General features: G+C 42.8%; 1 protein-coding gene across 1 annotated transcript in view; it reads left to right on the forward strand.

Annotated features, from left to right (window-relative positions):
* hmgcll1 (3-hydroxymethyl-3-methylglutaryl-CoA lyase like 1) overlaps positions 1-25,449 on the forward strand; it is a 36,227-nt gene that overhangs the window by 1,946 nt on the left and 8,832 nt on the right. Inside the window, exons 2-7 of the mRNA XM_082153908.1 lie at positions 7,828-7,905; positions 9,896-10,003; positions 10,152-10,247; positions 10,543-10,691; positions 13,707-13,770; positions 14,082-14,270. Of these exons, the coding sequence (XP_082010034.1) occupies positions 7,828-7,905; positions 9,896-10,003; positions 10,152-10,247; positions 10,543-10,691; positions 13,707-13,770; positions 14,082-14,270 (684 nt within the window). The remainder of the gene's footprint in view (positions 1-7,827; positions 7,906-9,895; positions 10,004-10,151; positions 10,248-10,542; positions 10,692-13,706; positions 13,771-14,081; positions 14,271-25,449) is intronic.

Consider the following 25,449-nt stretch of genomic DNA (forward strand, 5'->3'; position numbering starts at 1 on the left):
GCCAAACAATGGCGTCCACTATCCAGTGAGACAACCTTTGCTTGGAGAGAGCCTTTCCCTTCAGCTTCCCACCATAACAGACGAAGAGCTGGTCTGAGGTCCTGAAACACTGCGTTCTGTCTATGTAAGCACGGAGGGCGTGTACTGGACAGAGCAGTGGCAAGACTGGGTCTGCCTCCTCCAAGGGCAGCGCTTGCAGGTTCACCACTTGATCTCGAAAGGGAGTGATGGGAACCTTGGGCACGTATCCAGGCTGGGGTCTCAGGATCATGTGAGAATAGGCCGGCCCGAATTCCAGGCACGCTTCATCAACTGAAATGCGTGCAGGTCCCCTACCCTCTTGATGGAGGCCAATGCAACCAGGAGCGCTGTCTTCAATGACAGGAACTTAAGCTTGACTGATTGCAAAGGCTCAAAGGGAGCACTCTGCAGGGTGGATAGAACCACTGTGAGGTCCCAAGAGGGTACGAGAGGAAGGCAAGGAAGATTTAGTCTCCTCGCTCCTCTCAGGAACCTGATGGATGCGAACCCCGCATTACCGCAGCGGCACAAGGGCTGCCTCAATTACTTTCGTGAACTCGCGAGGAGACAGGGCTAGCCCAAACGGGAGAACCGTGTACTGATATGCATGCCCCTCGAAAACAAATTGTAGAAATGGTCTGTGTCGAGGAAGAATGGAGACATGAAAGTAGGTGTCCTTCAGGTCGATCGCTGTAGCCAATCCACCGTACGAACACATTCGGGAATTTGCGTTTTGCTGTCAACATCTTGAATGGAAGCCTTTGAAGGGATCGGTTCAAGACGCACATGTCTAGGATTGGCCAAAACCCACCGGTTTTCTTGGGTACAATGAAGTAGGGGCTAAAGAAACCGGACTTCATTTCGGCTGGAGGGACAATCTCGATCGCACTCTTCGCCAGTAGGCGAAGACAGGATGGGAAGCTCTAATCAAGTTCCCAAGAACTGATCCAGCGGGGTCATGCGAACCACAGACGTACCCTCGATGGGTCCAGACATTGGAGGCGTAGCGTCCAGGTGTGGGGGCACGGTCATAAGCCGCGTCCTGACAGAGTAGGCCAGGGAAGGACAAGCGTTCCACGGGGGCCTGCTCTGACAGGGGTCTGGCGACAGAGGGGGACGAGAGTGGTGAGGCAGAGCGTTACACACTGCCATCCACGGCCTCTTGGGGCTCGGAGGAAGGGGCATTAGTTCTTAGAAAACAGAAGATTCTCCCCCGGTGGGGGAGAGGGTCGGGGGAAGGAGTGGTGCTGCTACCAGCTCCTGAGAAGAACTGAGCTCTAATTCCAAGCTGCCCGTCTCAGGAGTGCTGCTTAGCCTGGAGTTTGGCCCGGCTAACGGGCGGAGACGAGAAAACACACGGGCGAACCGTCTTGAAAAAGACATGCGACGTACAGCTCTTTTAGAGAGAGGAAAAAGCGCAGCAGAGTGCGATCTCGCTGGAACGCGCCATCAAACAAACTCTACGAGACGAGCGGCTCTCCAGTGTGTTGGTGCAACGGCGCGTTGCAGCAAGATCGCATTGCCTGCTGCTGTTTTGTGCAGTGATCTGTCGACAGTGAGTGTGTTTCTCCCTGGGCGCTTCAGCACTCTGCTGAGCTTTTTCCTCTCTAAAAGAGCTGCACGCGGCACGTCTTTTTCAAGACGGTTCGCCCGTGTATTTACTGGATGTGGGCGCGTGATTTATCTGCCTAACGGTCACGAGCGCTGTTTCGCGTGTTGGGCTTAATCACGCTCGGCAGCGCTCGTGGATGAGTCATGTTTTCATTGCGGGAAGCATCAGGTCCGTCTGCACTGATGGTCATCCATCCGTGTGGTCTCCTTAAACTGCTTCCCGCCAAGGCCACCTCCATGCGGCTCCTCCCCTCGGGCCTTCACCGGCCCTGAGCAGGAGGAGGTCGCAGGAGGGCGGCGCTGCCTGTCTCCGCCCCTTAGACTGCCACGCCAGCCTAAGCAGCACTCTTGAGACGGGCAGCTTGGTCGGCGGTGTGGTTGAGGACTGCGCCCAACAGTCTTCGATCACTCCAGAAGCGGACTGAGGCTTCTGCATTGACGGTCATCTGTCCGTGTGGTCTCCTTAGTCTGCTTCCCGCCAACGCCACCTCCATGCGGCTCCTCCCCTCGAGCCTTCACCGGCCCGAGCACGAGGAGGTCGCTGGAGGCTGGCACCACCTGTCTCTGCCCCTTAGCCGGCTAACACCTGGCTAAGCAGCACTCCTGAGACGGGCAGCTTGGAGTTAGGGCTCAGTTCTTTTAGAAACTGGTAGCAGGACCACTCCTTCCCCCGGTGGAGGGCTGGGGGAGAATCTCGTTCAAAAAGAACTGATGCTCTTTCTCTGAGCTCCAAGAGGTTGTGGATGACAGCACACGCCGCCCACGGGCCACGCTCCTCTCATCCCCCCCTGTCGCCAGACCCCTGCCAGAGCACGCCCCCGTGGGAAGCTGGTCCTCCCCTGGCCTCCTCTGGCAGGACGTGGCTAATGACCGTGCCCGCGTACAGGGCCGCTATGTCACCCTCGTCTGGGCCGGTCATTCCGCCTCGCTGCACCACCGACGGTACGTCTGTGGTTCGAATGACCCCGCTGGCGCAGTTCTGGGAGCCTGGCTAGAGCTCCCCAGACTGTCCGGCTGGGTCGCGAGAACCATCAGGCTCGGCTACGCGATTCAGTTCGCGCGGTCTCCTCCCCGCTTCAGGGGAGTCCGCTTCCCTATGGTCAGTGGCAATGCCCCTGTCATGAGAGCGGATGTCGCCACCCTACTGGCGAAGGGTGCGATCGAGACTGTCCCTCCAGCCGAAATGAAGTCCGGGTTTTACAGCCCCTACTTTATTGTACCGAAGAAATCCGGTGGGTTACGACCAATCCTGGACCTGCGCGTCTTGAACCGCTCCCTTCACAGGATGCCATTCAAGATGCTCACGGCCAAACGCATTTTCGAATGCGTGCGGCCGCAGGATTGGTTTGCAGCGTTCGACCTGAAGGACGCCTACTTCCATGTCTCCATTCTTCCTCGACACAGACCGTTCCTGCGGTTTTCCTTTCGGGCTAGCCCTGTCGCCTCGCATCTTCACGAAGGTCGTCGAGGCAGCCCTTGTTCCTCTACGGGAACACGGGGTTCGCATCCTGAACTATCTCGATGACTGGCTGATCCTAGCTCACTCTCGAGACCAGGTTTGCGAACACAGGGACCTAGTGCTCCGGCACCTAGCTCGTCTGGGCCTTCGGGTCAACTGGGAGAAGAGCAAACTCTGCCCCGTGCAGAGGATCTCTTTTCTCGGTATGGAAATCGACTCGGTCGCCATGTGCACGCAGCTTACGAGCGAGCGCGCGCAGTCACTGCTGACTTGCCTTGGTCAGTTCGAGGGCAAGAGTGCGGTTCCACTGAAACTATTTCAGAGGCTCCTCGGGCAAATGGCATCCGCAGCCGCAGTAACGCCGCTCAGATTGCTTCATATGAGACCGCTTCAGCTTCGGCTTCGCGATCGAGTCTCGAGGTGGGCATGGCAACACGGCACGCTCCAAGTCCCAGTGACTCCCACCTGCCATCAGACCTTCACCCCGTGGACGAACCTCAGTTTTCTTTGGGCCGGAGTGCCCTTAGAACGAGTTTCCAGGCATGTTGTTGTCTCAACAGATGCCTCCACCACGGGCTAGGGCGCCATGTGCAATGGACATGCTGCCGCGGGCTCCTGGACAGGACCCCAGCGCCTTTGGCATGTCAATTGCCTCGAGTTGCTGGCCGTACGTCTCGCCCTGCACCGTTTCCGTGCGTTGCTCAGGGGCCAGCACGTACTAGTCCGATCAGATAATACCGCGACAGTAGCGTACATCAACCGACAAGGTGGTCTACGCCCCCGCCGTATGTCGCAACACGCCCGCCACCTCCTCATATGGAGTCAGAAGCATCTGAGGTCGCTTCGAGCCATTTATATCCCGGGAGACCTGAACCGTGTGGCCGCCGAGCTGTCTCGGCTTCGGCCTCTCCCTGGAGAATGGAGACTCCATCCCCAGTCGGTTCAGCTGATTTGGGATCAGTTCGGGGACGCACAGGTAGATCTGTTTGCCTCTCACGACTCGTCCCACTGCGACCTGTTTTATTCCCTGACCGAGGGCACGCTCGGCACGGATGCACTGGCGCACAGCTGGCTGCGGGGCCTCCGCAAGTATGCGTTTCCCCCAGTGAGCCTTCTTGCGCAGACCTTGCGCAAGATCAGGGAGGACAAGGAGCAGGTCGTGTTGGTTGCCCCGTATTGGCACAACCGCACCTGGTTCCCAGAACTAGTCCTCCTCGCGACAGCACCTCCCTGGCCAATCCCTCTGAGGAAGGACCTGCTTTCTCAGGGACGGGGCACCCTATGGCACCCTCGTCCCGATCTTTGGAACCTCCACGTGTGGCTCCTGGACGGGATGAGGCAGGTTTGAGTACCCTACCACCAGCGGTGGTGGCTACCATCACTTCCACTAGAGCATCGTCCATGAGACATGCCTATGCGTTGAAGTGGAACCTCTTCGTCAACTGGTGTTCTTCAAAACAACAAGAACCCACGAAATGCCCGATCAGTGTCGTGCTTTCCTTCCTGCAAGAAGGGTTGGAGCGAAGACTGTCTCCCTCCACCCTGAAAATGTATGTTGCCGCCATTGCCGCACATCATGAAAAGCACGACCTGAACATCAGGTTCCTGAGAGGAGCGAGGAGACTGAATCCTCCTCGCCCTCCTCTCGTACCCTCTTGGGACCGCTCAGTGGTACTAACTGCCCTGCAGAGTGCTCCCTTTGAGCCTCTGCAATCAGTGGAGCTTAAGTTCCTGTCAATGAAGACAGCACTCCTGGTTGCATTGGCCTCCATCAAGAGGGTAGGGGACCTGCAGGCATTTTCGGTTGATGAAGCGTGCCTGGAGTTCGGGCCGGCTAACTCTCATGTGATCCTGAGACCCCGGCCTGGATATGTGCCCAAGGTTCCCACCACTCCCTTTCGAGACCAGGTGGTGAACCTGCAAGCTCTGCCCTTGGAGGAGGCAGACCCAGCCTTGGCACTGCTCTGTCCAGTACGTGCCCTCCGTGCTTACGTAGACAGAACGCAGTATTTCAGGACCTCAGACCAGCTCTTTGTCTGTCATGGTGGGAAGCTGAAGGGAAAGGCTCTCTCCAAGCAAAGGTTGTCTCACTGGATAGTGGACACCATTGCTTTGGTTTACCAGCAGCAAGGTCGACCATGCCCCCTTGGTGTGACGGCCCACTCCACCCAGAGTGTGGCATCCTCTTGGGCTCTAGCGCATGGCGCTTGGCTAACAGACATCTGCAGAGCTGCAGGCTGGGCGACACCTAACACATTCGCGAGATTCTACAATCTCCGAGTGGAGCCAGTTTCTTCTCATGTACTCGCTTCAACTAGCCGGTACTAGATTCTGCTCAGGTGTCTTCGCTTGCTCGCCATTCCTCTCCTCGGACGGGATACGTGCGATATTCTCCTCAGGTGAGCCTCTTAAGCCCCGAGTCTCCTCCAGCACTGTTGACGTCAACGCCAGAGTTTTGCCACCGGCAGCTTTCGCGCTTGGCTAGGTGCCTCCATGTGCATGGTTCCCCCTCTGGGCGACCCCCACATGTGTATTTCCACTGTAAGCCTCCTTAAGCATGTGTCTTTCCCTCGGCAAGCCACCTTGCCACCCCTGGGGTTGAAATATTCCACCTGCGGCTGGACACCCCAGTGATTCTCCATATGCAGCCCCCCGGGGTCATATGTGTATTCCAAGTCCCCCCCTTCGGGTTGGGCATGATTGCATATTTCCACTGAGATATGCTTCCCAGTGTACCTTGGTATTCCTGTGTTAAGTAGGAGTCCTTCGTCCGTGCCAGTCTCACGACAGGGAGCTCAGACTTACGCAGGGCACTGGAAGACAGACGAGAGGTGGCGTGATTACACTGGGAACCCCATTCGTCGTCATCCGACGTAACTCGGAGTGACTACGAAAGGGAACGTCTCGGTTACGTATGTAACCCTCGTTCCCTGAGTAGGGAACGGAGACGTTACGTCTCCCTGCCACTTCCGCTGTACCGCTGGAACGCCTGAGTTCAGTCTCGGCTCCTCAGCGAAGACATATCTGCATGTTGCCAGCGTACTTCCTTATATACCCCCAGGGTGGGACGGAGATACTCTATGCAAATTCCGCAGACCCATGGCATTTCATTGCCATTGGCTCGTTTTCTATACTCAAATGTGATAGGCTTTCTATGAATGAATGAATGAATGGTTTTTATTATTGTGTCTTGCATACTACTGTATGCCCAGCCCTAATGGGCTTGTAAGACACCAATATCACCAACAAAAAAAAACCAGTTGTAAGACAGTAGGCACAACATACATGAACTTATTTAAATAAACAAGTCTGCCGCCGCATCCAGGCTTTACAAACAAAAGTAGCCAATTTAAACACATTAAAATTAAACAACCATTTCATCTTGTCGTCATCACTAATCCAGAACATTTCAGGCTTTTTAACAAACAATTCACAATTTCTAAGCGAAACCCCATTCGTCGTCATCCGACATAACGTCTCCGTTCCCTACTCAGGGAACAAGGGTTACATACGTAACCGAGACGTTTCAGTGAGTACTTGATTGGTTCAGATTTTAAAGAATTACATTAATCATATGTAAATTATACTTTTTCAACTTAATTTCACCATAAACAAAAGATAAATTAGCTATAATATGGAAGTAGAATTTTCAGATAGAAAAAACTCAAATACATTTTTTTCAATATCTATAGATAAAGACAGAAATATTGTCTTCGAAAGACCTTAATGTTTATTGTGATGTCTTTTTATTATGCATCATATTTTCTTTTATGTACTAACAAAAAACAATAATTAAATAAACAAACTAAAATATTATGTACAGTATAGTCTGGCAAATATGTTCTGTACACGGTGTCAAGCAAAAATACAATTTAAACAGAATGTTTTCTTTTCTTTCTTTTTTTCTTTTTCTATAGGGAGTGTTACTATCATTCTTTTTTTAATACAAACTGAACAAAACAGGTTTAAACCAGAAACCATGATTTTCGATTAGACCAATATACAAATTATGGTCATTTCACTTTTTAAATTTTTTTATTGAAGGTTCCTCTTGAAAACGCAGACCAGAAATGTTTTAAAAATACAAAAGACAGCTAAAGTTTCTTGGTCTAATTTATTAAGTTGATAAGAAGAAAAAGCTTGATCCATTTCTAGTAGAGCCTATATTTCTGGCTTGAGCGGCGAGTTAAAAGAGAGCGAGTTTGATTCATGAGTGAATTTAATAGGCTGTCCTAACTGCAGGCCTGGGGTGATAACGGGACAAACCTCATCGGTTCTCCTCTGCCTACCCAGTGCACACTGTCAGAAACTTCTTACAAAGAACTTTTTATCGTTCACTTCACACATCCATTTCCTCCCTCCATGACAGCACAATTAAATCAAACTCGCTCTAAAGAAACTGTGCGGTTCCTCAAAGTGAGCGTTTCAGTATCAAGAGACTGAGATTTTATAGCCATTCAAATCTTCTATAAACACAGCATTGGCCCGTGGTAATGCTACTCAACGAATTCAAAGGTTAAGCTTTGGTTTTACCATTGAAAGAGAGGAAGTGTCTGTGTCCAATGCACATTATGTCATAAATGACCTGGCAAGGATTTTTTAAGACCAGATTTAAAACATGAAGTTGAACGCACCATTTGACAAAGGAAGTGTCTTAATCCACATCTCAGATTTTCCGTACAGCTCTGTGAAATTGTTATATGGTCCTTCCTTCCTCATTGTTTTTCAATTTACAGTGTTCAGACCTGCCTAAGCTTCCACTTCATGTCAAAATTGTGGAGGTTGGACCAAGAGATGGGCTTCAAAATGAGAAGGTAGAGATTTCACAATTCTAAAATGCTTGTAGCATGTGTTTTATTAGCATTCTCCTTTCAAATAAAAGAAAAATCGAAACGTAAACCCAAAGGCATAAATGTATTGAGCAGTTGTGTCAAACAGAGAATCACACCTGGTTCACATGATATAGACATTGGTGAGCACAAAACATAGAGGAAAGATGATGTACTTCCACCGAATAGCTCATTCATTACATATTTTATTCTGACACATCTTTAGAATGATTTAACCAACACAGGCTTATTGGAAAAATGTGCCTCTACCTTCATTTTTGCATTCAATACACAACGCATTTCACATTATAACCTTAAAACACTTTTACCATAAACTAATAGCTTTTGACATTTGTATCACATAACCAGCTCTAAATGTTTGGCTTTTCTAACATAGTAAACTTGCTCAGTAGCTCACCTGGTACAGGCATGCAGATCACTCGGGGTGAGTCATGAAGTCACCATAAAAGTGCTCAAAGCTAAAATGGCATTGTTACCTCAGCAAATGTGTTTTTATCGCATGTTTGCTATTGGTTGGGTTTAGTGTACACTCTTAAAAATAAAGGTTACAAAAGGGGGTTTTCATGACAATGCCATTAGAAGAATCATTTTGGGTGCCACAAGAAACCTTTCTGTCAACATTTCTTAAAATAACCTCTCTTTTTTTTCATAGTGTGAAGAACATCTTAATAATCTAAAGAACCTTTTTCTACTTTAAAGAATTTTCTGTGCATTGGAAAGGTTCTATGGATGTTCTTTATGGAACCATCACTGTCAGAGAAAGTTACTTGTAAAAGTAATGCTTTACAATATTGTGTTGCTCCATAAAAATGTAACTAATTATCTCACCTTGTTTGGGCTTGCTTGTTTGTTTTTTAATTCCCTTTCACACCAAAAGTGAAATAAACAAGCCTCGGGCTGAAGGAAGTGCAAATTCACAGCTGTACGGTAGAGGGCCCAGTTTAAAATAAAAAAATAAAAAAATAAAAAAATAAAAAAATAAAATAAAACTTCCATTATTTTTTTTTTTTAAATGAAACACAAAAGTGATGTTCATCTAAAGTCATTTTTGCTTATTAGTATGATTGAAGTGGATCATCGAAGGCCAGCAGAAAATACATTGTTAATAAAGTGAGATTAAGTACATAAAGTATATTAGTGTAATAATTTAATATATTTAATTAGGTTTGCATAATATTCTGAGATTGCATTTCACTGTTTTTATTCATTTTGAGTAATACTGATTTTTATTTTTTATTTTTTTTCAAGTGAGATGAGTATATGCCAGCTCTCAATTAGTCTAGAACTACAATAACAATCATGTTCACACACAACGCCTCTGTACTTACTCACGATCCTCTCAACTTGGAGACAAGAGAGCTGTCAGTCAATACATGGGAAAACAAAGTAAGTTACTTATTTGAAAACGTAACTCAAGATAATGCGTTACTTTACTAGTTACTTGAAAAAAGTAATCTGATTAGGTAACTCAAGCTACTTGTAATGCGATACCGCCAGCACTGGGAACCATGCATGCAAATATAGAACTTTTATTTTTAAGAGTGTAGGGTTTAATGTAGGTTGTCTCTTTTTAAATGCGATAAAGCATTGACATTTCATTTCTTAACTGCTGTGAACATACTAAATATAAATTTGTATGTGCACTTATAAAAATCAACACGCTTATGGCATCACTCACTGGACATGTCACTGTGAAAGTGTTGTGAATGAGCATGAAGCAATGTAGTATCATTTTTCAGAATTGTTGCCACAGGCATGTTTTTCCATTGAGCCTGGTTTGAGTTTAGTAGGTACTGTCTTATTGTATATATTCACAGGAAAACGATTCATTCAGTCATAGTGGCAAATAAATTATTCATCTCAGTAGCATGGTGCTGTTGTGGCTCACAGATGTGCACGCTCCCGGGATGTGTTCATAGAAACCCAAGACTTTTGTGTCATTGTGTTTCTGCAGGAAATAGTGCCGACAGAAGTCAAAATCCAGCTGATAGACATGCTCTCTCAGACCGGTCTGCCTGTCATCGAAGCCACTAGCTTTGTGTCTTCAAAGTGGGTTGCTCAGGTAATAAGGTGCAACTGTGATCCTTGGGACATGTTGGCATTTTGGCTTTTCCATCTGCACAAAAGCACTGGGTTTAATATTCGAGTTAAAAAAAAAGGCATTTGTGGGATAAAGTTTGTGCATAATTTCTTGTTGGTTTGTTTTTCAGATGGCAGACCACAGTGCAGTGTTGAAAGGGATTAAAAGGTCTCCTGATGTAAGATACCCGGTTCTGACTCCCAATATTCAGGGCTTCCAGGCAGCTGTAAGTAAATATTTGCATCATTTACATGTATTTACAAGTGACATTTCCAATTTACCTTCCATGCCAGGTCAATGATGTTTTTCGTGTATAATAAACCACTTTATTTATGCATACGCTCTGCCTACGCGTCCACTGCCCCTTTACCTTACATAAGTGAGCAACCTTTGCATCTTGTACCATTTATTTGTAAATGTTTAGCCCATTTCTGTTAATTGCTTTCCTTGCTAATCAAGCAAGTTGTACTCACAAGCCAACATCTATAAGCACAGACTTGATTAAATGTTTCCTGTTAAAGGTTGCAGCAGGAGCTACTGAAGTGGCAGTGTTTGGTTCTGCCTCGGAGACGTTTAGCTGGAAGAACATCAACTGCTCTATAGAGGAGAGTCTACAGAGGTTCGAGCAGGTCATCTCTGCTGCCAAACATGAAGGCATTCCAGTGCGCGGGTGTGTTCAGTGGACACCAGCTTCCTTCTAAGTATTTAGGCCAGTGCTCATTATGTGCACTTCCACTTTGACACTGATATCGAAAGCAAATCAGAGGTGTGTTTCCCGTACAACAACGTAACTCGCTGCTTCACTACCATAGTACGATGCATCGTTGAATAAATCAACCAGCTAGTCACGACTGTTTCCTGAAACCATATAGTTGCAAATTGGCCGTTCAACCACGTTGGTTAAAGATGTCATGCCGGTCGTGGAGTACTAACTTCTTTTAATGAAACTGTTTGAGAACGAATTAACGCTAGATGTTTTGCTATACATTTCGGACATGGCACCTGAGGACTATTTCTCATTTTTCTCAGTTATTTTGCTTTATTTCCAGATTAAATCATAGGTTTGTTCTTACATAGTGGAGCACGTTCACACATGCACACTCTTCAAAAACAGTGCTTTAAATCTCTTATCAAACTAAAAGACGTAAATTATATTTGTATGTATTCTAAATAAGAGATATAGATTGTACTGAATGTCAGCTTGCTTATTTTGCTCAAGATAAGGATTAATTGAGTCCATATGTCATCAAAACAAGAAACTCTGCTTCTAACCACAGGTCGAGAGCTGTCGTTCCAAACACACAACTTTGCGATGCTGTTTGCAAATGTGTTAGAAGAACGATGGTTTCGGGAAACACAGACTCGTTGAACTATACTGATAACGACAGAACTTGCGACCGTGGTTGGCTAACGATGCTTTTGGGAAACACACCCCTGGTCAGCATTCGTCAGGAACTGATTCCGATCCAGGTAATGATCCAGGAATGTGTTTAAAAGTAGTTCCAAATGTAGGTTCGGGAGAAACCTAATCATTCAGTCCTGTCAATCATAATTACAAGCGTATATAATTATTGCTCTATCCCAGCGACAATTCTTCTGGCATCTATTTCTCTCATTCTCCCTCTACGTAGTACTGTTAAAGGGGGGTTGAGCTCTGAGCTTGAACCGAGCCTCGGGTTCGAGCCTCCTTCGAGGATAGAAAGCCAAATTTGTTTACCATTAATATTTAAGAAGAGAAAAATGGATGAACTGGGATATCTGGGGGCACAGATGAAACATGGTAAATGCATCAACCAGAGCATTCCTATTGAACACAATCAAAGTTTCCAGAATTTTTAATAAATGAAAGTGCAAGGGATGTGTAGAACTTTGCATTTTTGCAGAAATAAAGCTCTCTGCAGATTTCTTTCAGAGTCTGTCTATAAGCTGCCACCACTGTACGCCACAGGGATAGTCACCTGTACTGAGACACTACTTAACTAAGACAGGAGAAAACATTTGTTTATATGAGCTGGAAATTCATCTTTGGTGTAACAATTCATTTCATTGCAACCAAATAGGAAGACATGTATGTTGGGTTTTCTTCATAGACCCAGTATTTTCTTTGAGGACTTAGCTAGTGTTCATTACATGCACTTTAATGCTAATTTTGAATGACAATCAGGCCAACAATCTGCCAATGATACAAAAGCCAATGCAGAAACTGGTTGACTGGAAGAAAGGATAGTGTTGTATATTATAGTTACTCAAAGCAAATAATGATCTGGACTGGTAAAGGAATGTAAGACTGTAAACTTATAATCAGTGTAAGGGATAATGTAACAGCTAAAACCAGAATTGACTATCTCTGCTGAAAAATCCAGCACTGCTGGTGACCATTATAAGGTATGTTTGACATGGGATGCTGGTTTGCTGGTTCCTAGCATGGGAAGTGGGATTGTTGGTGGAGCAGCTACACCAGCTCAGTGTTGATTGAGAACAGCATGACTATACTGGTCCACCAGCTAGATCAGCACTATACCAGCTCTAACCAGCATAAACCAACCTGGACCAACATGGAATTCATGCTGGATTTGTCAGCAGATTTTGAAAAAACCTTTGGAGGAACTTTGAAAATGTTTTTCAAAATTGCCAGAGCTTTTTGTGTACACCGTTAATCAAAGGGGTGGTTTGGCAAACTGAAGGTCTGGAATAGTTACTGGATGGCTGTAGGTTTGACCCTTGCTCACTTGATTGTATGTTCTGCAATGCTGATTATTATGATTTTCTTGCAAAATCATAATTCCTATTAGTAACTGAATGCTTCATAAATCAAGCTAAAATATAATGACACTGAGTAAGACACTTGATACAGGTGATTGTCTCTGTGCTGAATAACTACTGGAGTAGAGACATTTCAGGAGCCATTCGTTATATAAGCAAGTTCCTTTGGTTTAACCAGCGGTTTCTTTTATTGTTGCACTTATATTTTTGGACTGTTCGCCTCTGAGGTTTTGAGATGGGGCACCAGAGCAGCATGAAATTATTCCAGAATTAATGAGTAAATAATTCAAGTTCCAGATGTGCATGCAGTGTGGTGCTTTGTATCAGTTACAAGTACAAGTCCAGATGTGTGCAGAGTTTTTAGTCTCTGCTTTTTACGGAATAAAAAACAAAAACGACGGAGAGCAGTCACTTCAGTCTGACGAACTCATTCTGGCAAATGTGACTCAACGCCTAATGTTCAAGAAGAGACTCCACAGAAATCCTGGTAGCACACAGAAGTATCGTCTGACGACCGCAAGCCCAAGAGAAACATTTTCAACTTTTCACTTATTTGTTCACTGTTTCTAGCAGAACATGTTTCCGTCACATATGGAAAGCACATATAGCTTGTACGTTGCTCTCCACAATTTCTCATTCCTACTGTCAACACTATTGGTACTATTTGTCACAACCGTTTGGCACCGACCATATGTTTAGCCTGCTCCTGAACATTTTGTTTTATTCCGTGATAGATGTAATCCGTTGTAAGAGCAGTTCTGGCCGCTGAGGACTGTTCTACTTGTGGTTGCAGTGAAACAGCACTTGGCGTTGTTTGCCCTATGTTGCATGACTGTTTGAACTGTCAAAGCACAAGAGCACGAAGCCATATATCCTACAACTGCGGAACTTCACCTCTCACAGCTCTTTCTCTTCTTTCCAGGTACGTTTCCTGTGCTCTCGGCTGTCCGTATGAGGGACAAGTAAAACCGTCACAAGTCACAAAGGTATTGACGTTGCATCGTTCGGTCCGAATAAAACTGTTCAGTGTATAACAGCCCGAAGCGAAATTAAATGGGACTTCCAGTATGTGATAAATCTCACTGGGTGTTGAGCTCTCTGCATATTTTTTTCTTCCCACAATTTTCATAGTCCCACAAGGCCCTTATTACGATGTTTGCTAAAAAACCTGCATGACGCTTGAAACACGGCAGTGCTTTTCTACCGCTCAGAATGAGCTCTCTGTGTGCAGGCCTTCATCTTGTTTATATTTCCAGAGGGGATAGTGTTTTCATGGCTTTCCTCTGTTCCGGCCCAGGTGGCAAAGCGGTTGTTTGAGCTGGGCTGTTATGAGGTCTCCCTGGGGGACACCATTGGCGTAGGAACCGCGGGCTCCATGGCCAAGATGCTGAGCGATGTGTTGACAGAGGTGCCCGTCGACGCACTGGCGGTGCACTGCCACGACACTTACGGTCAAGCGCTGCCCAACATTCTCATTGCTCTGCAGGTGAGGTGCTCACAATCATGAGGTACCTTGTTCATACAAGCACGCGGGTTTTGGGAGAAGGGGATATTGTAAAAAAAAAAAAAAAAAAAAACATCAAATACAGTCAAACCAAAATTTATTCAGACACCTTCAACATTTCTAACATTATCACAGTTTATTGGCTATAGTATATAGTAATAAAATATGACAAGAACTCAGAGTTATCAGATCAGTTGATATTTCACTGGTTTTGTCCATCCTTCTGTTAGACTGTCTCACAAATGAATTATGTTGAATATCTGTCAGATGTTAAATTTAACTACACAATTAGATAATACCAGTTTGTCTCAAATAATCACCAAGCAATGCTTCATTTTGTTCAGTCTGTGTGTAAAAAGAGCATTAGCAATTAAAGAAAAAACACTTCAGCAAAACATGATCAGCTCAAAGTGTCTGAATCATTTTTGGTCCCAAATTTATATAAATGTTACTGGTAGTCACTGTATGAATAATTTCTGGGTATAATATATAATATATATAATAATGTCACAGTCTACTTTATTTTGCTACCCTCACTTACATAAATGAACTATAGTGTCCTGCACACACTAGTAAACAAATATCAAAAATGATATCTGGTGTCTGAATCATTTTTGGTTTGACTATATGTCACCAGTATAGTCATCTATCACAATAAAACAGCATATGTTATCAGCCTGATAAGTGTATCAGGCTTTATCAGACTTTGAATGATTCATGATTTCACCCATTGTTGCAGTTTGAACACATTTCATAATGCAACACAATCACACATCACATTATCAACATGCCATGGGCAATATAGAAGGAAGCAGAAACAGAATAAGTTGTTTTCTTCTATTGTCAGTTTGACAGCGGTGAATACTACACTTTATAACGCAAACCGAGTACACATTGCAATATTAATGTTGCCGCAAGGGAAGCTACAACTACTTACCCAATAAAACATACAGTTTAATAGCACAGGCATTTGAAGGTAACTGTTGCCCTCTGAGTACTGAATTTGTTAGTGCCACAAAAATGTAAGGATCACACAATTATGTGGCAATGCATTGGTAACACATTCACATCTGCCTTTGTGTACTCGTGCAGTTCTCGTGTAATCACTACTATTTAAAATAACTATGACAGAGCATATCATTTCAGGCTTAAATACTAAAGAGGTCTCAAGGCATGCATTTGGATCTATGCAGCTAACAAAATTATGTTCTAGGAATGAGTTCTAATGTTCCCATTAAAACGTTATTTCTGAATGTTCTCTGAACGTTTAAATCGTACTGTTTTTTAAATGTTTTAAAATTGCGAACGTTAAGTGAACGTTCAATTTTATAATTTAGCAAACATCATGAGAACATTACTTTTGAACGTTCTCTGAACATTCTGAAACAAATAAAACTGTAATGTTTCAGGGGAAAAAAAATCTGTAATTGACTAATTATTAGAATTATTCATAGAGAACCTTGGAGCACGTTAGCCAAAGTTCTGAGAACGTTCCATGTTATTTGGGAAGTAATAAAGAAACTTGAACCACAAGTTCACAGTCTCTCACCACCTTACCTCACATACACACACAGCACTCCAGGGAGAACAACAAAAACTACTGAAACACCCTCCAAAACCATCAGTGATTAAACACTTTTTTTGTACTTTCACCTAAAATAGCACAGAACAACAACAACATATACCACCCAAAATATGCTTACACAACACTGCCAGGCGCATTTGAAGGTGTCGACTATACGCTTTTATGAGACAATGCCGTCCTGTGGTTTAATTTTAATGAACCTTAAACCACAGAGCGCGGTCGCAATTCAGAAATAACACTGGCATGGCTTTATCAGCTCTCCAGGGCCCTTTGTGAACTCTTTCTGAGTTTGTCTTCCCTCGCAGAACGCCAGTGCTCTTTGGGGGCTGGGCGGGTCAGCAGATGTGAAGGGGTGGACACAAAGGCTTACCTATTAGATGTCTGTTTCATATGACAGTGGCTTGGCCCTTGACAAAGCCCACGAGATGGAGGCTAGAGCGGGGCCCTCGGGGGCTCAAACTCATCTGTCGCTAGGGCCGTTGAACTCTGTGACAATGCTGCGCTTAAAGGGCAAGGGGAAAATTATCCTTTCATCACTCGCTACTAAACAGAGGGAGACTGGGGAAAAGGAAAACCCCATGCTCTAGTATATTCCATCCCCGGCTCCCACCCCTTCCCTAGCCTGTCTGTTTATCCGTCTCTTTCCAGCTGTAACGGTGTAATCCTAACTGAGGTCGGTGCGCCACAGAAATGGCCATGAATTTCCTTCACTTTTTTTTTTCTGTGAATTGTGTGGCATGGCAGGGGTCCTTTTTCAAAAGACGTGAAAATGAGCGATGAAACCCCACCAACTGAAAACTAAGTTCACATAGGACTCTGAAACCCTCACTTGATTAACTTCATCTTTAACTCTCTGGCTGTCTGTTTGTTTTTAATGTTTTGTAGAAAAGAGGAGGCTGGTAACGGAATTCAAACTAATTTTCTTTAAAAAACAAAATCATATAAATAAACTTTTTTATTTTTTTTACTTAATGTTAAATGCAGTTATGGACGTAGTTTGCATTCTACTCAAAACTGAAAGTGTTTAACAGGCAAACTTCTTTTTTGAAAAAGTAGTTAACTACACTGCAAGGCACTCTGTTCTAGTTTAATGCTGTCTTTGTTCTCTATATTGTATAACTGCATAGATCACAAAGATATGCCCCCTTAGAGCTTAAAGGGTAAGTTCACCCAAAAATTAAATTTCTGTCATCATTTACTCACCCTCATGTCGTTCCAAACCCGTAAGACTTTTGTTCATCTTTGAAACACATATGAAGATATTTTAATGAAATCTGAGCGATTTCTGTCCCTCCATTGACAGCTATGCAACTACCACTTTGATGCTTCAAAAAGTTCATAAAGAGATTGTAAAACGAATCCATATGAATTGAGCGGTTTAGTAAAAAAAAATCTGAACAGACACGGTCACTTTATATGATGAACAGATTCAATTTAGGCTTTTATTCACATATTCATCAACGCACACATCAGTTATGATAAATGAAAGTTCAATCTTGCTTGCTTGGCGTGCGAGAACCAATGAGGTTCATTCTAGTGTTACGCAGCACGTTTGAGTTTCAGCAAGAACCAATGAGGTTAATTCTCGTGTTACGCAGCATGTTTGAGTTTCAGCAAGAACCAATGAGGTTCATTCTTGTGTTTAGCAGTACATTTGAGTTTCAGCAAGAACCAATGAGGTTCATTCTCGTGTTTCGCAGCACGTTTGAGCTTCAGCAAGAACCAATGAGGTTAATTCCCGTGTTACGCAGCACGTTTGAGCTTCCGCAAGAACCAATGAGGTTCATTCTCATGTTACGCAGCACATTTGAGCTTCTGCGAGAACCAATGAGGTTCATTCTCGTGTTACGCAGCACGTTTGAGCTTCCGCAAGAACCAATGAGGTTAATTCTCGTGTCACGCAGCACGTTTGAGCTTCCACAAGAACCAATGAGGTTCATTCTCGTGTTACGCAGCACGTTTGAGCTTCAGCAAGAACCAATGAGGTTCATTCTCGTGTTACGCAGCACGTTTGAGCTTCCGCAAGAACCAATGAGGTTCATTCTCGTGTTACGCAGCACGTTTGAGCTTCCGCAAGAACCAATGAGGTTCATTCTAGTGTTACGCAAAACGTTTGAGCTTCAGCAAGAACCAATGAGGTTAATTCTAGTGTTACGCAAAACGTTTGAGCTTCAGCAAGAACCAATGAGGTTCATTCTCGTGTTACGCAGCACGTTTGAGCTTCCGCAAGAACCAATGAGGTTCATTCCCGTGTTACGCAGCACGTTTGAGCTTCCGCAAGAACCAATGAGGTTCATTCTTGTGTTACGCAGCACATTTGAGCTTCTGCGAGAACCAATGAGGTTCATTCTCATGTTACGCAGCACGTTTGAGCTTCCGCAAGAACCAATGAGGTTCATTCTTGTGTTACGCAGCACATTTGAGCTTCTGCGAGAACCAATGAGGTTCATTCCCGTGTTACGCAGCACGTTTGAGCTTCAGCAAGAACCAATGAGGTTCATTCTCGTGTTACGCAGCACGTTTGAGCTTCAGCAAGAACTAATGAGGTTCATTCTCATGTTACGCAGCACGTTTGAGCTTCAGCAAGAACCAATGAGGTTCATTCTCGTGTTATGCAGCATGTTTGAGCTTCAGCAAGAACCAATGAGGTTCATTCTTGTGTTACGCAGCACGTTTGAGATTCCGCAAGAACCAAAGAGGTTCATTCTCGTGTTATGCAGCACGTTTGAGCTTCTGCAAGAACCAATGAGATTCATTCTAGTTTTACGCAGAACGTTTGTGCTTCAGCAAGAACCAATGAGGTTCATTCTCATGTTACGCAGCACGTTTGAGCTTCAGCAAGAACCAATGAGGTTCATTCTCGTGTTATGCAGCATGTTTGAGCTTCAGCAAGAACCAATGAGGTTCATTCTTGTGTTATGCAGCACGTTTGAGCTTCCGCAAGAACCAATGAGGTTCATTCTCATGTTACGCAGCACGTTTGAGCTTCAGCAAGAACCAATGAGGTTCATTCTCGTGTTATGCAGCATGTTTGAGCTTCAGCAAGAACCAATGAGGTTCATTCTTGTGTTATGCAGCACGTTTGAGCTTCAGCAAGAACCAATGAGGTTCATTCTCATGTTACGCAGCACGTTTGAGCTTCAGCAAGAACCAATGAGGTTCATTCTTGTGTTATGCAGCACGTTTGAGCTTCCGCAAGAACCAATGAGGTTCATTCTCATGTTACGCAGCACGTTTGAGCTTCAGCAAGAACCAATGAGGTTCATTCTCGTGTTATGCAGCATGTTTGAGCTTCAGCAAGAACCAATGAGGTTCATTCTTGTGTTATGCAGCACGTTTGAGCTTCAGCAAGAACCAATGAGGTTCATTCTCATGTTACGCAGCACGTTTGAGCTTCAGCAAGAACCAATGAGGTTCATTCTCGTGTTACGCAGCACGTTTGAGCTTCAGCAAGAACCAATGAGGTTCATTCTCATGTTACGCAGCACGTTTGAGCTTCAGCAAGAACCAATGAGGTTCATTCTCGTTTTATGCAGCATGTTTGAGCTTCAGCAAGAACCAATGAGGTTCATTCTCATGTCACGCAGCACGTTTGAGCTTCCACAAGAACCAATGAGGTTCATTCTCGTGTTACGCAGCACGTTTGAGCTTCCACAAGAACCAATGAGGTTCATTCTCGTGTTATGCAGCACGTTTGAGCTTCCACAAGAACCAATGAGGTTCATTCTTGTGTTATGCAGCACGTTTGAGCTTCCGCAAGAACCAAAGAGGTTAATTTCATGTTACGCAGCACGTATGAGCTTCTGCAAGAACCAATGAAGTTCATTCTAGTGTTATGCAGCATGTTTGAGCTTCCGCAAGAACCAATGAGGTTCATTCTCGTGTTATGCAGCATGTTTGAGCTTCTGCAAGAACCAATGAAGTTCATTCTAGTGTTATGCAGAACGTTTGAGCTTCAGCAAGAACCAATGAGGTTCATTCTCGTGTTATGCAGCATGTTTGAGCTTCAGCAAGAACCAATGAGGTTCATTCTTGTGTTATGCAGCACGTTTGAGCTTCAGCAAGAACCAATGAGGTTATTTTCATGTTACGCAGCACGTTTGAGCTTCTGCAAGAACCAATGAAGTTCATTCTAGTGTTATGCAGAACGTTTGAGCTTCCGCAAGAACCAATGAGGTTCATTCTCGTGTTTCGCAGCATGTTTGAGCTTCAGCAAGAACCAATGATACAATATTTTTGTACAGTATTATAGAGATTACAGGCTAATTTGGTCTGAGACTAGGATAATCTTTTTCTGTCTTTAAGCCCTCATTTGCCAAACCTTTATGCATTTGTTTTCACAAACAATTAACAGTAATTGCTAATTGAAATTTCTACCTGTTTAATATTCCAACAGGGGTACAGTTGTGTAGGCCGCAGCAGCCGTTGTAACATCAAGTTAAGTAACTTTGACAACAATGAGAGGAGACAGAAACAGGCTAAAATTCCTGAAGGTGAATCAGCATTGAAGCGATATCTCATAGACACCCCAAGAGCAAGTAATAACGTCCTGTCATTTGTCCTCCTCCACTGACCCCCTAGCACAACTTGGTGGAAATGAAAGATTTTATCATAGTTTTTCATTAGGGCTCGCCAGTCGTCTCCACCACCAGCTGAGCCAGAAATGAATTTCGCTAACCCTGTCAGCTCAGAGTCACCCCAGCTTTTGTTCATGATAAAGACGTTATAGCACTTTGAATGGCTTTTCTCAGGGACTTATTGAGGGTGAAAAAAACGAACTCCCTCAAATAGTAGCTCAAATAGGTTTGGTCTGGTTATTTAATGGGTTTCGAGAAAAATGGTGATATGGACTGCAGTGAAGTTCTCCTGTTCTGGCTAGAACACTGTGAGCCCAGACCGCTCCGGATAGACAGATTTGTGCTGTACTTGCACCAGTCTGACAGTTTCACTGATGGTCAAAGCCAGAACTAGTGTTCCTTCCTGACACAGCATGCCATGATATATCTATTCCTATCATAAATCAAGTAGAAACCTTTGGAAAACTGTAATTTACGAGGAAGAGGTGGTCCTAAATCTAAATAAATCATTAGGCACAGGAACATACCATCAGTGAAAATGATCAGGGTTCAGTCATTATCGTATTTTCTAAGATGTGATGTTCATGGTGCACTCTTGTTTATGTTGCGCTGGTTGTATAGCCTATGGCAGTCGTCTTGGATTTGTTTCAAGCATCTTTGAGATGTTGCCACAGTTATGAACTAACATTATTCCAGTAATGCTTATATTGCATTACTGGAATAATGTGGTTATTCATTATAACCACATTTTATATGTGGTTATACATATAAATATGTATAGGTTCGTTCAATGTTTTCTGGTCTTTAATACTGTTTAATATATATATATATATATATATATATATATTTTTTTTTTTTTTTTTTTTTGGGATGTTAGTTAGTCTAACGTTTTTTAATGTTACTACTTGTTTTTGGGATGTTAAGTGAACATTTAAAAGTATCATTCCCATAAAGTTTGCAAAGTGATAAAATGGAATGTTCGTTTAACCAAGAAAAAAAGGTTTTAAAACATTGTTTAGAGAACATTCAGAAATGACATTTTCATAACTTAAAGGGATAGTTCACTCAAAAATGAAAATTGTGTCATCACTTACTCAACCTCGTGTTGTTCTAAGCCTGTATGGGTTTCTCTGTTCTGTTGAACACAAAAGAAGATATTTTGAAGAATGTCGGTAACCAAACAGTTGATGGACCCCACTGACTTCCATAGTATTTTTTTTCCCCCACTATGGAAGTCAATGGGGTCCATCAACTGTTTGGTTACCGACATTCTTCAAAATATCTTCTTTTGTGTTCAACAGAACAGAGAAACCCATACAGGCTTAGAACAACACGAGGTTGAGTAAGTGATGACACAATTTTCATTTTTGAGTGAACTATCCCTTTAATGGGAATATTAGAAAAAGGTTCTAAGAACAAATTTAAGGAAAAAAAAACAAACATTTCAGATGATTATTTAGATTTTTACTTTAAAATATTTGCCAATATCAATTTTGGATTTACAGATATTTCTTTTTCACACGCATACACATGCACACACACACACACACACACACACACACACACACACACACACACACACACACACACACACACACACACACACACACACACACACACACACACACACACACACACACACACGCACACACGCACACACGCACACACACACACAAATTCTTCTTTGACGTCTAAAAAATGTCTCAGTCGTTGTCTATTTCATGAGAAACATCATAGACAAAGTTGATATTATTATAATGAATAATTACAGAGAACTCAAAATACAATTTCCCAAGGTCATCACGTTATATAATGAAATTCAATACCGTTTACTGTTTGCATGGGTTTTATGAGGCTCAGTGTCACTAGGAGATCTTTGTAATAGACTCTGATGAGTGATTAGCACAGCTCCCATTACTGTGAAAACACACATGAAAACACAGGGGAGGTTTTGACAAACTCGTCACAGCTTTGACTCCTGTGGAGACGCACATACATCTCAACCGGTAGGGTGCCTGTTCTCTCAGGAAGTGTCTGACCTGAGCATGAAGCATTGACCTGTGTTTATACAGCCATGGTCTGAAGTGTGGAAGGTCAGCACACAGACTTTGAGCCGTCCCAGAGGTCCTGTGGTTGTGGCTGGGAAACAAACAAAAGTACTTTCCCTCTCCTTTACCCTAATATGAAGGAGATCATGACACTTAATCACGGGAGGATGCTTCGTCCATCTTCCATGTTAAAATGATTTATTTGATGTCCTCCAGAAATATCTCAAAAAGGGAACAGTAGACATACATCAGAGTGAAAGCCAGCCTTTTGTCATCTAGACCGGAGTAAATGAAGCATAACACCACAGATTGGGAAACGCACCCTGTTTTCACACAGACATTCCGGGAACAACATCTAGTAGAAGAGTCCAAAATTAACACTCGCCGAGTGCCAAATGCATGTGAAAAAAAGTTACTCGCCAACTGGCTGGTAGCAGCTGCAACATAAGAAATGGTTGAAGGAGAACTGAAAAATGTAACCAATTCAACATATAATCCAATAATGTGACCCTTGTTGCTGTAAGTGAACTGAGCGATGCAAATCGATTCATACTGTTTAATAAAAAAAACATCTGTTGCGACTTGTGTGTCCTCTAACTTTATATTCATTGAACAATTTTCCTTCAGCAAATTCTATCAGAACTAGGATGCCTAAAGGGATTTTTCCAAAATATGTAGTCTGTTCCTCGCACCAAAACAAAAGATATGAGAAAAAAATCACGATGTGTCTTTTGAGATGAAATGTTTTTGTGGGCGTTTTTTTTACAAAGACTGGCTCATTTAGTATATATGATGCTGTAAGTGACACAAATTACCGGCATTTTTATGGACAAACTGTTTAAAATACAAATAACACTACGTTTATGTAAAATTGTGTGTAACATTTTGTATTTATTAAGTTGTTTAATTAAATGCAATTGTTTCTGCTCACGGCGTTGGGGATCCAGGTTATACTATGACGTCTGCTCTCTTCAAGCAATTAAAGATGTAATAATATATTATTTAAATTGTAAGTAAAATGGTTGTATTTGTTATATCTTTAAATTTACGCTAACTAAAAATATAACTTTTAATATAATGTTTAAATATAACATTTTAAAAATTATAAATAATAAAAATTAGTTTTGATTTGTAATTGAAAAAAGTTGTATTACAGTCATTTTCTTAAAGGGGCCATGACATGGATTTTTAATTATTTTAATATGTTCCTTGAGATTCACTTTAAATGTTAATGAAGGTTTTTTTTCATTTTTTTTTCACAAACATACAAATATATATAAGTGGAAAAACGTAATAAAATAAGTGTTTTGAAAACGTTTTCCATATAAAACCGTAGTTTACAGACAAATCATTATGAAATAATTTACTGACGGTTTGTGATCCTATACAGTCGCTGCTTCATCTTTCAATAAAGGTTTCTTTGTGACTCTCCATTACACTGGGCCTCGATTACAGAACAAAATGCTCCGAACAAACAAAGACCTCTTATATGTCAAAAGATCAAGCAAATTAGATTTTTTTCATGTCATGACCCCTTTAACGTGATGCATTACAGCAATGAAAGTTCATCGAGAATTTCCACTGACTAAAGTGGACTATAGTGGAATTACAATTCAAATGTAGTTTTATAACATTTTACATAAGTTTGGACATGAGACTTCGGAAGGAAATGTTATTTATCATAAAAAAAATAAAAAAAAGGTCCTAAAGCTTGTGGAGGTCGTGTCCCATAGCAAGAGGTCGGTGAAGAGGTCATTGGCTAGAATTTGAAGTGTTGGTTCGTTCCCCACAGGCCTGAGGGCAGGTCAACTCTCTCTAGTGAAAGGTCATGTCAGGACAATAATGCCTTGGTCAGTGAGGGGACACGTTTATATGGACAGCTCAAAACAAAGTGAACAAATCTGAAAAATATAGTTTATGAAACCTTTAATACATTCAGCAATATTGTTGTTTTCTCTAAAGCTGCTTTGAAGCAATGCACTAGAGTTTACAGGTATTAGGAAAATGTACTTGACTACACTATACTTTTAAGAATTTTTTTATTTTATAAACTTTGTAGTGGCTTTCAGACTTAAATTTATTTGAGTTCTTCTTTTATGCATTTTATTCAATACCAATGGATTGAATTGGACTCACCAACAATATGGCCAAAAGTGATGTCGACATTTTCATCCATTATTCAAATATTATTAAAAAAAGTATTCAAGATTTTGTTGGCATATTGCAGTTGTGCTTGGAGTCCATTGGTTTTATGTGTGATAATAAGGCAATGAAACATGCAAAGTTAATTTTTGGCTAGATTGTCACACAAAGAAATTATGAACACGTGCAAAAACAAGAGAGAACCAACGAAATATTAATAACTGATTATGTTGCAGTCAATGTATACTTTTTCCTGTGAGCTTTTTGCTTTTCTATGCATTTTCTCTTTTGCATAGTAAAATAAAACCTGTAGCTGTAATTCTGTCAGATCAATACCTCAACCAAGTTTAGAGTTTTGTTCTTCCCTCCTATTTAACATATTTTTTTTCTCCTATTTTGCTGGTTTAATTGAACTTGTAAGCTCATTAAAATCGAATACCCTGGACATCACTTTTGGCCTGTATGTGGATACATGCAAGCTCATGCATAAGCATGTCGTACAAAGAAACTATTGTCATCCGGCATATCCACTCGATATAGAGGTGTTTACATGAGTCACATATATTCAGGTGGCAAGTTCTTTACCTTGGCATTGAGACCGTGATCCCAAACCATAGAGGGCATTCATGCCGTAGGGCCCTATGAAATATAATTTCCATCTTTACTTTAAAATAAGTCATTTATTTTCTATTTTGTCTTGCTATACAGATCGCTCAGAAATATGTGACCAGGGAAAAGCTGTGTCTTGGTTTCATAGAGAGACAGCTTTATTTATTTACTGCGTGGAAAGCTCTGTCCCAAATCGGAAA

Source organism: Leuciscus leuciscus, assembly GCF_965113295.1.
Source record: "Leuciscus leuciscus genome assembly, chromosome: 22".
In the NCBI taxonomy this organism is placed as follows: domain Eukaryota; kingdom Metazoa; phylum Chordata; class Actinopteri; order Cypriniformes; family Leuciscidae; genus Leuciscus; species Leuciscus leuciscus.